The sequence below is a fragment of the Bidens hawaiensis genome, unplaced genomic scaffold (assembly GCF_021521415.1).
Source record: "Bidens hawaiensis isolate Kalapana, Puna unplaced genomic scaffold, B.hawaiensis_p1.1 tig00062101_1, whole genome shotgun sequence".
NCBI lineage: Eukaryota > Viridiplantae > Streptophyta > Magnoliopsida > Asterales > Asteraceae > Bidens > Bidens hawaiensis.
Window position 1 is genome coordinate 53,939 of NW_027501135.1, and position 15,509 is coordinate 69,447.

At 37.5% G+C, this 15,509-nt stretch overlaps 2 protein-coding genes and 1 pseudogene across 3 annotated transcripts; all 3 read right to left on the minus strand.

Moving 5' to 3' along the window:
• Nucleotides 1-722: 722 nt before the first annotated feature.
• LOC143603531 (disease resistance protein RPV1-like) lies at nt 723-8,064 on the minus strand (annotated as a pseudogene). The gene is made up of 5 exons (XR_013148075.1): nt 7,491-8,064; nt 6,276-7,001; nt 2,432-2,834; nt 1,997-2,317; nt 723-1,897 (listed from the first exon to the last, which is right to left on the minus strand). The product of XR_013148075.1 is annotated as a disease resistance protein RPV1-like (transcript).
• Nucleotides 8,065-9,974: 1,910 nt separating this feature from the next.
• LOC143603535 (uncharacterized) lies at nt 9,975-13,514 on the minus strand. The gene is made up of 4 exons (XM_077080315.1): nt 12,361-13,514; nt 11,286-12,254; nt 10,595-11,183; nt 9,975-10,426 (listed from the first exon to the last, which is right to left on the minus strand). The coding sequence occupies exons 1-4, from the start codon at nt 12,766-12,768 to the stop codon at nt 10,341-10,343; spliced, it is 2,052 nt and encodes a 683-aa protein (XP_076936430.1). The 5' UTR covers nt 12,769-13,514; the 3' UTR covers nt 9,975-10,340.
• Nucleotides 12,810-14,614, minus strand: LOC143603533 (disease resistance protein RUN1-like). Its single transcript, XM_077080312.1, has 3 exons — nt 14,565-14,614; nt 12,939-13,910; nt 12,810-12,882 (listed from the first exon to the last, which is right to left on the minus strand). Exons 1-3 carry the CDS (start codon nt 14,612-14,614, stop codon nt 12,810-12,812), a joined length of 1,095 nt encoding a protein of 364 aa, XP_076936427.1.
• Between the last annotated feature and the right edge of the window lie 895 nt (nt 14,615-15,509).

Consider the following 15,509-nt stretch of genomic DNA (forward strand, 5'->3'; position numbering starts at 1 on the left):
GCACAAAAGTAAGGATTTAATATTATTTTTTTTACAAGTTGTGTTTTCTTTTTATGATTTCGAGTTTAGGGTTTTGGGTTTCGGTTTTAGTGTTTAGGGTTCGGGTTTAGGGTTAGGGTTCGGGTTTAGGGTTTCGATTTTAGGGTTTAGGGTTCAGTTTCTGGTTTAGGGTTCGATTTCAGGTTTAAGGATTAGGGTTCGGTTTCGGGTTTCGGGTTTAGGGTTTAGGGTTCGGTTTCGGGTTTAGGTTTTAGGGTTTAGGGTTTTGGGTTTAGGGTTTAGGGTTTCGGGTTTCGGGTTTAGGGTTTTAGGTTTTTGGTTTATTTTGTAAAAGATAAAGTGGTAAAATAAGGATATTATAAATATATATACTATTAAAATTAAAAAAAGATATTATAAATATTTATAATATTAATATTAAAAATATTAATATTAAAAAAATTAAATTAATAGTAATACTTGATAGTTTTTAATTTGATATATGTAGTGGAAGTTATCAAATGAAAGTAATGTTGTAGGGACTAATACGTATATAAATAATGTTAAGAGCTACTTGTAATTTATGTAATAAGTTCAGGGGGGAGTATATTTAGTAAAAATGAAGTAAAGGGGGGTACGTTTAGCAGCACCCTATTTTTATTCATCCATGTTTTTTTCTAGTTTCTATTACAAGACTTAAATACCAAAAAATAATTACTAATAGAAATTAAGAGCATTAAAGACAAGACTAATATTTTGGGAAACATTTATGAAGTTAAATGTAGAACCCTTGAATTATGCATCCTTGATTTAACTTGTTTCTGTCATTCAATACTATTTTGACAGGTTGGGTATGGATGTTGGATTAACGGCCTTAATATTGTATTAGATTCACTAGTGTAATTTAATACGGTTTCCGCTAAACACCAAAACATGAAGAAATATCTATAGGTTCACACAAAAGTTAGATAGTTAACTAGGGGAATACCTGGATATGAGATTCCTCTTGTCCTCCATAATTATAACTAGTTACCATGCACCTTTCTTCAGTGGGCCAAGAATTTGGCCAGCCCAAACTGCGCAATACCTTTCTATCAACACCTGCCATTAGTTGGATTTTAACCATGCCTTCAATTTCAAATGAAGAAGGTGCTAGTAAATTCCCGTCTGCTATTAACTCGAGTGGGGCCATTTCTGGATCGAAGGCAATTTTCCGTAGCAAGTTCTTATAGCCCGGTTTCCAACAATTATTATAGAGATTCAGCTTTCTTAGCGTGCATGGAGGATGCTCAACTGACATCAGCTTCCGACAGTTGCTCATACCAAGTGACTCAAGACTAGGAAGGGTTCTCACACAATTGGGCAAAGAAACGACTGGATTGCCATCCAAACATAAATCCTTTAACGTGGATAGGCAACTGAAGTCCATGGGAAATGATTCGTTGGATAGATTGCTATTTGCAAGAGACAACCTTCCTAATGAGTTAGGTAAAGATACCACAAAGAACTTCGAGTCACTCGGTATAGCCTCTACAGTGGCACATGAATTGTTTTGTGAGTATGTGCTAACAATTTTCGAATTGAATACTTCCAACGGATGCATATCCCTCTTTTTTATTGGAAGCTCGAGAAGATCACAACCATTTAAAAATAATGTTTTAATCTTATGTAACCTACCTATAGTTTTTGGAACCCTTTTAAGCTTTTTGCAGTAACTCAAATCAATATAGACAAGTTCAACACATTGGTCAATTGATTCACATATATCTATCAAATCTCTGCATTTTATAGAAATTATCCTCTGAAGTGCAGGGAGTTCAGAAAAGCCTCCGATTCTACGAAGTTGTCCAGAGAAACTCAAAGTAAGAGACTTCAATGATCCAAGCAACTTTTTGTCTTTTGAGCACGATCCGATTACCTATAGAATTAGAAATAAGTAAACATTTTAGTAAATTGTATTAACCTAACATGGAGGAATGAGTATTAAAAGTCGGTGTAGATGCTTCAAATTTCTCACCTTTTGCCTCTTCGCAGGTGGTTGTGAGTAGCAAGTCATGTCAAAAGATTCAATATTGCTGTAGGACATGTCAAGAAAAACCAGATTCTCCATTGGTAAGTCTAAAGGCATAGACTTTAAAGGGAACCCATGCATACATAACCATCTTAATTTTTTAGGAAAGTTCTTATAAGATCCACTAAGTTGCACAAAATTGAGCTATAGTAGCATTAGATTAGGCATCTTACTCAATACAGATGTCTCTAACTTAATTGATATACATAACATCTCCATCGCAAGTATTTTCATGTCTAGGGCAAGGCCCTTGACATTTCTTGTACCCTAAAAAGAAAGCCAAGACTAAAAGATTAAAAACCTTAAGTAAATTTGTAGATATAGAATGAAAAGACTTGCAACTTGCACCATTATACACTACAAGTATACATGACTACTTACCTTGTTTTTTTCCAACACATTGAATGACTCTTCATGACACCATAATCGGCTTCGCTCCTCAGGCTTGTGAGGTGATTCTTGGCGTACTACATCTCTTCCCATCTCCTGAATCAGTTGATGCATCATTAAAATGTTATTTGGGCCAATCGTAACAAGGCATTTATCAATAAGATTTATGATCCCTGTTGTGCGGATACCACATGAGTTCAATAATGTTTCAGCAAAGACTCTGTCTTTCTGGATGAAAAAGCATGCAATATGCTTAAACAATTCCTTGTCATTGTTGGATTGTATAGCGTCAAAGCTCATATTCAAGACGTCCATAATACGTGAATTAGTTTCTTCCTTCAGTCCTGCCACACAATCCTCCCATTCAGCTATAGTTTTGTTACACAAAGACTCACTGATGCAGTTTCGGAAGCAATCAATGACTCGGAAGACTCATGATTAACAAATACCATAAAACCGTACCAAAGGTTCAAAGAACAATGTTCTTATAATATCAAACTTAATCAAAAACTAAATAATACATAACATTAAACCCTAACTTATACTAAAATAAAAATGAGATAAACTTGGAAACAAGATAAACACAAAATATTAAAAGATAATAAAAATCATAATTTAAATTAGAGGATGCTCCTGCATCATACTCCCCATCTTTGAAAAACTCGTCCTCGAGTTTTGCTTTTAGAATCAGCCCACACCTGGGTCGAAAGGGATATCAACTCGATTCTTATTTGGTGTCATCACGACTTGCCCAAACAACTCAACTTCACAAATCATCTCGCGCGCCTCTGAACATCACATGGGTCTATTGGGTTGTTGGATCTCTCCACTTCCTTCTCCCCATCTTTAAAAAGGACTCGTCCTCGAGTCTTGAGAACATCGAAAAAATCGGTTTCTTTCTTTGCATTTTGATCAATATGGGAAGAGTGGTATAACAATCGAGTTTCCTCGTTCTCCACAGGTTCACCACTTCTCAAGTTGTAAAATAAATATTCATTCCACATATTTGCACCCATAAATTTATTTCGGTATTTCCATTCTCCAAAATAAAATATATTAACAGTAGTAGCTTGGCCTCCAATTTTCCCATGATCTAAATTCCAATTATTTATTTCCAATGGCGCTAAACTTTTAACCGACATTGTAGTGACTTGCCATGGGATTTTGAATCCATGTGGCCTACATGACATTATATCATTCATATCACATATTCTATCATCAAGATCATGTAAATCATCCACTGATTTAGTCATAATCTTTATATTAATTTGAATGGGAGATTTCAAAAAATATCCCACATATTTTGTCTCGACATTCCATTTAAACACAACTACCGGCATGACATTCGGGCTTTCTAAACAAACCGGTTTTACGTCGGTTTCAATCTGACCACCATTGAGCCACCGATGTTAACCACATTACAGTCCCACTTATCTCTTTGCGGAGGTGGTTTTTTTATTACTACCGGGCCACTAGAAAAATTCAAGTTACCTTTTATCGTGGTTCGACGATCTCTAATTATGACTGAACCACCATTCTTAGCCATCGTCTCGCCACCAGAGACCACCGTATCACCACCAACTACATTATCCTCCTTCAAGAAATCGAAAAACATGCTAGGAGGCTTTCTCGTGTATTCCGTCATCTTCGTCATCTTTTGGTCCAAAGATTCACCATACATCCAAGAATACCAATCCTCGTCCCGGTAATCATCATACACGGGCAGAGAATTATAGATAGTGTCACCACTGGGAGGATGCTCCTCATCCCGGTTAACTCGTCCCCGACGGGTTCTTCCGGTTCCGTTTCCTTCCAAGTCGACGATGCCTTAAGATCTTGGATCCGTTGCTTGAGTCGCCGAATCTCGTGCCGTAACTCGAGGTCGTGTACTCGTTGTCGGAGTCTTTTAATCTTAAGATCCCGCGGCTCAGGATAGATTCCATTGCTGCCTCTCGCGGCGACTCTGCAAGTAGAATACCAATCTCTATCGTGGGCACGTGAATCAAATATACTTATGTCGTTGCCTCGGGCGGCGAATTTACGAGCAAACAAGTATTCATCATCACGTCGATCCATTTGAGAACCAAAAGCTCTGATACCAACTGATGCAGTTTCGGAAGAGATCAATGGCTCGAGAGACTCATTATTAATCAAAGACGATAAACAGAACCAAAGGTTCTAAAGAACAATGTTCTTTATATTAAACTCAAAACAAAAACTAACAAATAAACCCTAACACCCTATTTATACTAAAACGAAAAAGAGATAAACATGGAAACTAAATAAACATAAGATAATAAAAGATATTAAAAACTATAATCCTAATAAAGAGAGAAATCTGCATCATACTCCTCGTCTTCGAAAAAAACTCGTCCTTGAGTTTTGCCTTCAAAAAGCCACCAGGATCAAACGGAAGGTCGACCCAATTCTTATTAAGTATCTTCTCTCTTAGCTCACTAGACAATCCAACTTCACTGGTTGTTTGGCCGCACTCTGAACCAGGTGGTCCTGGGTCGAAGGGATGGCTGAACCGATTCTTGTTTGCTATCAATTTTGGGCTCACGCATTTACAAATATCAAAGCCTTTTCGTGGGCTATCATAGTTGGTAGCTTCCCATGTTCCACTTGATGCCTTAATGATAATTTGGGATACCGGTGTTGGTTGGGCCTTGAGAGACGACTCATGACGTGACCCATCATCATCGCTTTTAAGCTCCTTATTTTCTCTCATGATATCGTTTTGATTTAGCTTGCTAAACAGCCATTTAATGTTGCTTATTAATTCTTGTGGACTGGGAGTGTTAAATGTTTGATTAATATGAACTATTTTATCCCCATGCGCATCATGATGATTAAAAAGGTCATGCATGGAAGTTATGCAAATGTTATATCCCACGTGAATATCCATACCATTTTGAATATTAGGAAAGTCAACATTATTTGACGAAATAATATTCATTTGAATTTTAGTTACCTGATTTATTGGCTCAATGATCCAAGTCCAAATCAGGAGCCTTGAATAACGGAATTTCCAAACAAACCTTGTGACTTCCATCTCCATTCGGTTTTTCACCCATAGCCACCACGGAATCACCATCTTCAACATTACAATTATTGGGAACTGATTCATCACCTCCGCTAAGAATATTTTTCACCTGCCAAAATTCTTCTTCATCGAAATCAATCCCATCTTCATCGAATCTGGGTTCGTCTTCCGATAAACACTCTTCGAGATAGATCGATTCACAGAACCGGGGTGGGTGACGGCTGAACGGCTGCTGCTCGACTCGGTTTCCGTCTTGCGCATCTCCCGTTGTAATTCGAGATCGCGGACTCGTTTTCAGAGTCGTTTGATCTCTTCAAGATCGCGGACTCGTTGTCGGAGTCGTTGGATCTCCATAAGATCCCGCGGGTCGGAACAGACTCTACCGCTGCCTCGGTCGGCGACTCTGCGAGTAGGACATCGATCTTCTCCACGAGCACGTGAATAGAAATACTTCGATCGTTGCCTCGGTCGGCGGCTCTACGATCAAGCAAGTATTCAACACCACGCCAAGCCATTTGAGAACCAAAAGCTCTGATACCAACTGATGCAGTTTCGGAAGCAATCAATGGCTCGAGAGACTCATGATTAACAAATACCATAAAACCGAACCAAAGTTTCAAAGAACAATGTTCTTATAATATCAAACTTAATCAAAAACTAAATAATACATAACCTTAAACCCTAACTTATACTAAAATAAAAATGAGATAAACTTGGAAACAAGATAAACACAAAATATTAAAAGATAATAAAAATCATAATTTAAATTAGGAGATGCTCCTGCATCACTCACCCAAAACTTTAATAGCCAAGGGATGTCCTTTACAATATGCCATAAGTTGTTTTGATACTACTTCATAACCCTCTTTGGGACCATTGCTCATGAATGCATGCTGACTTAAAAGTTGTAATGCTGCTTTCTTTTGTAGGCCTTCAAGTAAGAGCTTTGTATGCTTCGGTCTAACTGACGGATTGATTGGTACATATTTCTCTATCAATGATACGTCTTTGGTGGTTATTATTATTTTGCTTCCCGGATAAAAACCTTTCTTTCCAAGTAATGCGTGCAACTGGTCGACACTATCAATATTATCAAGAACTATAAACACCTTCTTACGAGTTAGTCCATTCTCAATCATAGATGTGTAAGCCAAACTATCACGAGGTTGAATCTGACTTGTTTTTGAAATGTCATCAAAAAGTTGTTTTTGTAGATCAAGTAGTCCACCAACGTGTGCAGCACATTTCTCACCAATACATTCGATAAAGCTGCTTTTGGTGAATAAACGATAATGTGACCCGTGGACATATCTGGCCAAAGATATCTTGCCGATCCCGCCCATACCCAAGATAGTGAGAATGTCTGCTTTATATGAGGATCCATCTTTCAACCATGAGGTAATGAAGTCAATGGAATCTTCCATCCCAAAAAGTAATGGTAGCACACTTTGTAAGTGTCCACATAAACTACGATGGATGTTTGTTACGATCTCTCTGATAAACTCAGTCTCTTTCCTGAGAAATAATGGTTCAGTGAGATTCACAAAACCAATAAACTAGATTCAAATGATTAAAAGACTGAATAATTTATAATACCATATATTTGACAGTAACATTAAGCAAGTTTCTTCTTTGCCAAACTAATATATATTCAGTGTTATATATGTGCATGAAATTGTTAAATATTATATTATGTTTTTGTTAATTAGCCATGTATCATGTATGCATGCCTTTTTCTTAAATAGTACTATGTTAACTTATGATTAACATTAAGTTTGGGTAGTTCACACCTGTTCATTCCGTTTTAATAGGAATCTTGGTTGATGTTGTAAATAAAAACTATTTGTACTAACAACCCAAGTAAACCATGCCAGGATGTTGTCTGCTTTGCCCCCAATGGATTGCCTATCTAGAAACTCACGGGTTTGCTTTGGGACGATTTTTCTAATATATTTATATATACCGAAACATAATTCTGAAAATAAATTTAAGGAAGTGAGTTACCTGCCCTTGAGGTCCTTCCCTTTTAACTGAGCGTAAGCGCTATGCTCCATCGATCGATCTTTTGAGCCCATTGACATCTTTTCTCTGGGTTCGCTTCTGCCTCCATTCTCTTTCTATGCACTGCCATTGCAACGCCGAAGCTACCTTCTTGCTTCCTGACATGAGTGGGCTCAACATGATAAAATATGGGGATAACCAGATGGTTGGAGGTCAAACGTTGCTCAAGGATCAGCACAAGTTCATCAAGACACCATGTTGAAGACCCGTAATTCGGAGACAACACTATAACGGAAGCTTTGGATGCTTTAATAGCCCTCTCCAATTCTGGTTTCAGATCTTCTCCGGCCTTGATCTCATCATCATCTAAAAAGGTTTTGAGATTAGCCTCCAGGAGAGCGTTGTAGAGGTGATCGACAAAACTAAGACGGGTATCAACACCTCGAAAACTTAAAAATACGTCATATGATGTGTTACTTGATGATGATTCTCCGAAAACATCATTGAGAATTACCATTGTGGTGAACTAGAACTGGGAAGGGATGAGTGGTTTGCTGGATGGAGTGTTTCAGTTATTATAAAAATCCAGTGTTTTATTGTAAGGGGAGATTGACCAAGACTGAAATGTCGTCATCAGTACTGTCGATCTGGAAATTGTGTGGAAATGTACTTATTACAAAAGATAAAAAATGTGTGGTTCATGTAAAAAGGAATGAAAAATTACTAGAAAGTCCCTTAATTTTATGGTAACGTACTGGTGGGATTTTACCCCTGCGTTGCGGTGGAAACGTGGCGAGAAAGCTTAGTAAGTCTTGGTTTGTTTCTTTGTTGTGCCCGTACGGTACCAACCTTCGCTATAACAACCGATACATGTGAATTGTGATAGCAAAAAACATACAAACCACAATGTCTTTCAGGCAAGGAAAAAGTAATAATAAATTAAAACAAACTTTTGGCTTAAATTGACAATTTTAGCCTAACTACCGAGACTATATATATAACTATGATATAAAAGATTGGGAATTTTAATAGCCGAATCCTGTTTAAACTCATAGATTCTCAGTCAACCCCTTGAACTTCATTCAGATGTTGGAAATCTTAATAGGCAGTTTGACGAAACAGCATTAGAAGAGGAACTCTGCTCATACAGGAGCTTATTAATTAGTGAATGTTATTTGTTTTCATAGACTAAATCATTGTTATGAATATGAATTTGCTGTCTGAGAAGCCTACTATGGTATGTGATTTTTTCTTGGTGATGATTATAATAATATTCTTGAAGAGGAATGTAAACATTATGACATGAAACAGTGTCTTGCTGACTTTGTGGCCATTTATATCCTTCCTACATTTTTACATTTGTAGATCTTTGCAGTGATCGAAACTCTCTAGTCTTTACGTTATTATTTCTAGCCTTTTTGTTGCCTTATACAGGTGTTATAAAACGCTCGATTCTGATGTAGCGAGCCCCATTGGTGATTGGCCCAACCGGTGCAGACCCGAGTGGAAACCCTGCAGGCCCATAATCAAAACCGCAGGTCCAAATGGGTGACCCGTTTACCAGACCAACTCTAAGGTTAAATGAAGATCTCAAGATTAAGTTATTATTTGATTTACTTATTTTTAGTATTTTGAATTTCTCGGTAGTTTTTAAAAGATTTGTTTCTAGTTTCCCAAGTTTGATTTTTTCTATAACTACTTTTGAGTTTGGAATTAAAATCAGAAAATTGTCTCAGTTCTTGTTGTTCATGGGAGATTGACCATATCGAGCACGGTCTTAACAATTGGTGCTTTCATTGAGAGTCGAACTAAAGAAGGGCTGCACAAATGCAGGGTCCAATTTTTACAGCAAAATGAATAGACGGTACAACTTAAATGAACAACTCTTAAATTTGATGGGAAAAATGGCCATCTGCAGGATTTTGAAAGCCAGAGAGCCGGGGTACGGATACTTAAATTTGATAATGGGTCTGGGATAAATAGAATTTCTGGTCAAAGTTGACTTTTTTGGCCAGTTTTGACTTTTCTGTTATGGTTGACTGACTTTTTCATCTCTTAATGCTAACCCTTTGTGATCAATGCTGACAAGAGTGGTGGATCTGGGCTCAGCAATTTTATCTTAATACATACACAAATTGTGTGTTATTGGACTTACAATGGATGGCCTGGTAAATCGGAATATACTAAGAATTGAATTTGGCCCGCTTAGTTGTGTATTTGAAGTTTGAACCAGAACGTAGTGTAAAATAAAATGGGAAGGATGTTACGTTGGGCATTGTGAGATTTGAGTGGACGTTGTCCGTTTTGGGTGGCGAAACAAAGAATTTTGAGTTGCTATTATTGTACATGAATGATTGGTATTAATGTAGGTAGGCAGGCGGGATTGTAGCTCTTGTTAAGTGGTTACATTGTGAAAACATATCCGCTTGTGTTTACTTTTAGTTCACATGATCACAAGGGGTTTGAGGGCCAAATTCGCTCTTCGTATTAACAAATAGAAGACAATTTATTTGCTAGTTATCCCTATGGGAAAAAACAATGTTTAACCAACTTGTAATGTTATATAAATAGTATCATTAATTTGTGTGATATTATAACTTTCTTGGCATATAAGACCCAACAGAATATTTTACAGAACAAGCCGTCCCTACAACAAAAGAATGGTTATATGAAAAACAAATTTATAAAATGGCATATCCCTTTATACTTGGTGCCAGATGCAACAAACAGAGAAAAATATGAAATTGATAAGTCAGCAGAAGAGGAGAAAAATCTATGGTTGTCTACTTGTCTAGGATGTATTCTCCTGTAGGTCACCACCAATGATGTAATTCCATGACTTGTAATAACCGATCAAGGCCCACAAAGTTCATGAACATCTGATTCTCCACCAACCGAATCAGATTTGGGCTGAGAGAAAGCTCTAAAGTTGATCCCTCCTGAAAGAATAGAGAAAATGTAATATGTTTGTTAATGAAAATCCACTTCGACGAAGTTGTAATAGCATGTTCCTGTGGCAACAAATTATTGTCTAAAACAATTTGTCAAAAGGAGACAAGTGTATCTCCTTTAGGCTAGCCCAAGTCTAATACAGTAATGAAATATACCTTTAGCACGGGCACCATCTGCAACAAAAGGACCATAATTTTGAAAAATATCATAGCGGCGCAAAAAATAGTGGTTTAGGATGTATTCTCCTGTTGTTAACTGAAAGCTAAAGAGCTCTCCACTAATGATGTGATTCCATGACTTGTAATAACTCAATGCGTCTTCTTCCTCATTCTTTTCACCTTCATCATACACAAGACCAATCCCACACTCTGCCTCCATACAGTTATAATTTTCATCTTTCTTTCCTATAGTAATAGTAAGTTGATCACCATCTTCTATCTCTTCCTTCCCAAACATCCAATGGCTTAAAAATATCATGCACTCTTCAGCAACATTGACCAAGGGAATATAATGATCATATATCCAAGTTTGGTTCTTTGTCCTATTTCTAATTACAATGAATGGCACTGAGTCCATACACAAAACTTTATACTTCTGTAGAAACCAAAAATTGAGTCCTCTAAGCTTTTTAGGAGACGATGGGATGGTAAATGATATCGACGATCCATTGCTTCTACATTCAACCCAATTTGGAATCTCCTTTCCCCAATAAAATGTGCTGAATATTCCAAATTCATAATACAACTGCCCAATACCACCTTAGTTAATTTACAATACAAACAAACAAACAAACACATATTCATTCATATATATATTGAAAGGTGTGATTAACAATTATAGGAAAACCTGAACGTTTGTTTCTAGTGCTTCTATAATTAGATGCGACGTCTTCACCTGCTGATCTTGTATGGGCCGTAAATAAGTCCATCCCAAACTAAGTAATACCTTTTCCTCAACATCTGCCATACACTGGATTTTGACCATACCTTCAATTTCAAAGGATGAGTTCCCTAAAAGTTGCCAAGGCAGTTCTAACCTGAGTAGTGACATTTGAGGATGGAACAAAATTTGGTTGACCGAATTTCTATGCTTGGCTTGCGGATAAAACATATATGAATCGGGTTGTGACATTTCAGAATGAGAAGTGAGAGATAACACCGTTAGTGTAGGTGGAGGACGTGCAACTGTTTTCAACATTGCACACTCAGCCATACTAAGTAACTCCAACCTAGGAAGGGTTCTCACACAACTGGGCAATGAAACTATTGGATTGCCATCTAAATACAGCTTCTTTAGCACGATGAGGCTACTGAAGTCCATGGGAAAAGATTTGTTGGACAGGTTACTATTTTTAAGGGACAAGTGCACCAATGATATCGGTAAATTGCTCATAAAAGACCTTGTATCTCTTGGTATGACCCCCATACCGGCAGAACATGAGATCTGTGAGTTTATGCCAATGTTATCTGCCTCAAGCCTTTGTAACGAATCCATGTCTATCAACTCAATTGGGAAAACAAGAAGTTCACAACCATTTGATAATAATGTTTTGAGCTTCTTTAGCTTGCCTATAGTTCTTGGAAGCTTTTTAAGCTTCTTGCAATGACTTAGATCAACGAAGACAAGTTCCACACAATGTTCTATGGATTTACTGACCTGAATCAAACTTGTGCAATTTGCAATTATCAGCTTCTCGAGTATTGGGAGTTCGAAAAAGCCGTGGAGACTACGAAGTTGTTCACAGAAACTCAGATCAAGAATCTTCAATGATCCAAGCAAATATTGTTTGTTTTTTGAGTTTGATCCAACCACCCCCTGAAGTGGAGATATATATGTTTAAGCTTACAGTTAGTGAATGTGGTTAACTCAACACAAAATAACAATAAGAAGTGAAGTAGATAAACTAAATTCTCTTAGTTACCTTTAGTCTGCTCACAAATCTTTGTGACCTACTATAAGACATGTCAAATGATTCAATATTGCTATGCGACATGTCAAGAACAACCACCTTTTCCATCGGTAATTCTGAAGGTAAAGACTTCAAACAGAAACCATGCATGCGCAACCATCTTAGTTCTTTTGAAATATTCTTATAAGACCCATTGATATTCACATGATTAAGTTGTAGAAGCTTTAGATTATCCATCTTACTTAATGCATCTGTTTTCAGCTGTAATGATCCACTTAACATCTCTTTCTCAAGCATTTTCATGTCAAGAGCAAGGCCTAACAAATTTTCCGTGCCCTGAGTGGAAGCAAATGCAATAACAAAATAAGAAACGAGTTTTGTATATATACAAAAAAATATATACTTAAAAAATGCATGCATTGCCTCTTACCTTTTTTTGTTCCAACACTTTGAATGACTCATCATGACACCATAATCGACTTCGCTCCCATGGCCTGTGAGGTGATTCCTGGCGTACTAAATATCTTCCCATATCTTGTATCAATGAATGCATTGTCAATTCGTTATTCCGTCTGACACTAAGAAGACACCTATCAATGAGATTCGTGATCCCAGATCTTGTGTTTATATCACATGCATTCAATATTAATTCAACCAAATCTCTATCCATTCCCACAAAAAAACAGGCAATATGCTTAAACAACTCCTTATCATTTTCAAATGGCAAAGTGTCAAAGCTCATTTTCAAGACGTTATTTATGTGGGAATGAGGTTCTTTCTTTAGCAATTCTATTGAATCCTCCCACTCACCTACATCTCGTTTATGTAAAGACTTGCCTAGAACCTGAAGAGCCAATGGATGTCCTTCACAATACATTGCAAGTCTTCGGGATACCTCTTCAAAACCTTCATTGGGATGGTTGCACATGAATGCATGATGACATAAAAGCTTTAGAGATGCATTCGTGGATAAGCCTTTAAGTATACACTTTGTATGCTTGGGTTTAACATTTTCTTTGAATAGTGCACACCTCTCGATCAAGGATGCGTCCTTGGTTGTTATTATGATTTTGCTTCCACAATGAAAACCTTTGTTTCCAAGTAAAGCATCCAATTGGTCAAGACTATCAACATCATCAAGAACTAGTAACACCTTTTCTCGAGTAAGTGCCTTCTCAATCTTAGAGGTGTATACAGAAACATCATGAACTTGAATCACACTTGTTTTTGAAATGTCGTCACAAAGTTGCTTTTGTACATCAAGCAATCCGCGATAATTTCCAGCACATCTCCTGCTGATATCTCCAACAAAGCTGCGGCTTGTGTATTCATGACGATGTAACTTGTATATATAGTTGGCTAAAGATGTCTTCCCTATCCCGCCCATACCCCAAACAGTGAGAATGTCGGATGTATGCGAGAATCCGTCATTTAGCCATGAAATAATGAAGTCAGCGTGATATTTAATCCCAATAAGGTTGTGCGGTGCAGTAGTCCCTAATGGTTCACCTAATCTACTGTAGATTTCGCTCACAATTTCCTCAATAAATTCCGTCTCAAACCTAAAAGTTAATTTCAGTTAGAAATATAAAACACAATCCACCAAACTAGTACCAGATAGGGAGATAGATATCCAGATATTAAATCAATATAATGCAGTACTAAGATATATTTTATTAAGTTTTGAATCATAGTGATAGTTATTGATAAACATATTCTTTTATGTTGGATTAATTTCTATTCCGGGTCACAAGTCGGTGAACCGGGCCTAAGAGGTTTTAACAAGTCGGTTAAAGTCTAAGGGGTATTATGAAACATTCCATATGCTTGGTGGCCAAGTTCACCTTGTTGGCCAAGTTGACCTTGTTGCCCAAGTTCACCTTGGTGGCCAAGTTGAGTGGTGACCACATATTGTGTTTGGTGACCAAGTTGGGTTACTAGTATAAATACATGTACAAAGTTAGTGTTAGACACAACACAACAACAACAACAAACACAACAATCACCACCATCACTACCAAAGTTATTGTAATCAGTTTTTTGAGTTATATTTTCTGGTTATAATATAAGTCGGTTATTTCTAAGTTGTGCGTTAATTATCGTTTATCATTCTTGAATTGGTATCAGAGCTCGGTTCAAAAACGCGATAATTAACGGCCAACAAAGAAGGTGTATCGATCGAACAAGTTGGTTTGATTTCCTGAAGAAGTTGTTGCCGTGGTTGATCGAACAAGTTGGTTTGATCTCCAAAAGAAGTTGTTGTCATTGTCGATCGCATAGTTCGTTCTAATTGTTACTTTATTCAAACAGGTTGGGTTTGAGTAGCCATGGGTGACACGACTCCACCGCCGCCGCCAAAGGGGAAAGAGAACGGACCATCTTCCGTTCAATGTCCAATGCTAACTGCAACAAACTATACCGTGTGGGATATGAGGATGAAATAGTCCTAAGAGTTCACAAAGTTGGGACACCATCAACTCGGGTGTCCCCGATGAAGACAAAAATGATATGGCTATGGCTTTGTTGTTTCAATCCATACTCGAAACCTTGATAATGCAAATTGGAGATCAAGAAACTGCTAAAGCCATGTGGGATTCGATTAAAACCCGACACTTAGGTGTTGAACGGGTTAGAGAAGCACGTCTCCAAACCTTGTCAATGGAATTTAACAAAATGAAGATGAACGAGTCATATTCCATTGATAACTTTGCGGGCAAGTTATCGAGCATTGCCTTGAAATCCGCAGCTCTCGGCGAAGTTATAGATGAAGCAAGGTTGGTAAAGAAGTTTCTCAAAAGTCTTCCAAGATCGAAGTATATTCAAATGGTTGCTTCACTTGAGCAAATGTTGGATCTCAATAAAACGAGATTTGAAGATGTCGTAGGCCGACTCCGAGCCTATGAGGAGCGAATCCGAGAAGAAGAAATTCAAGGGGGTGACCAAGGTAAACTTTTATTCGGTAAATATGATTCATCAAGCCATAGAAGTTTTGAATCTAATGGGGGACGAGGACGAGGAGGTCGAGGTCGCGGTCGAGGCCGTTTCAATGGCCAATACCGAACCCCTAGTACCGAACAAGGGTTATCAATTCGGGGAAAAGTAAGGGTGAAGAAAGATCGATCAAAGATTTTGTTACCGATGTGACTAGTTTGGTCACTTTG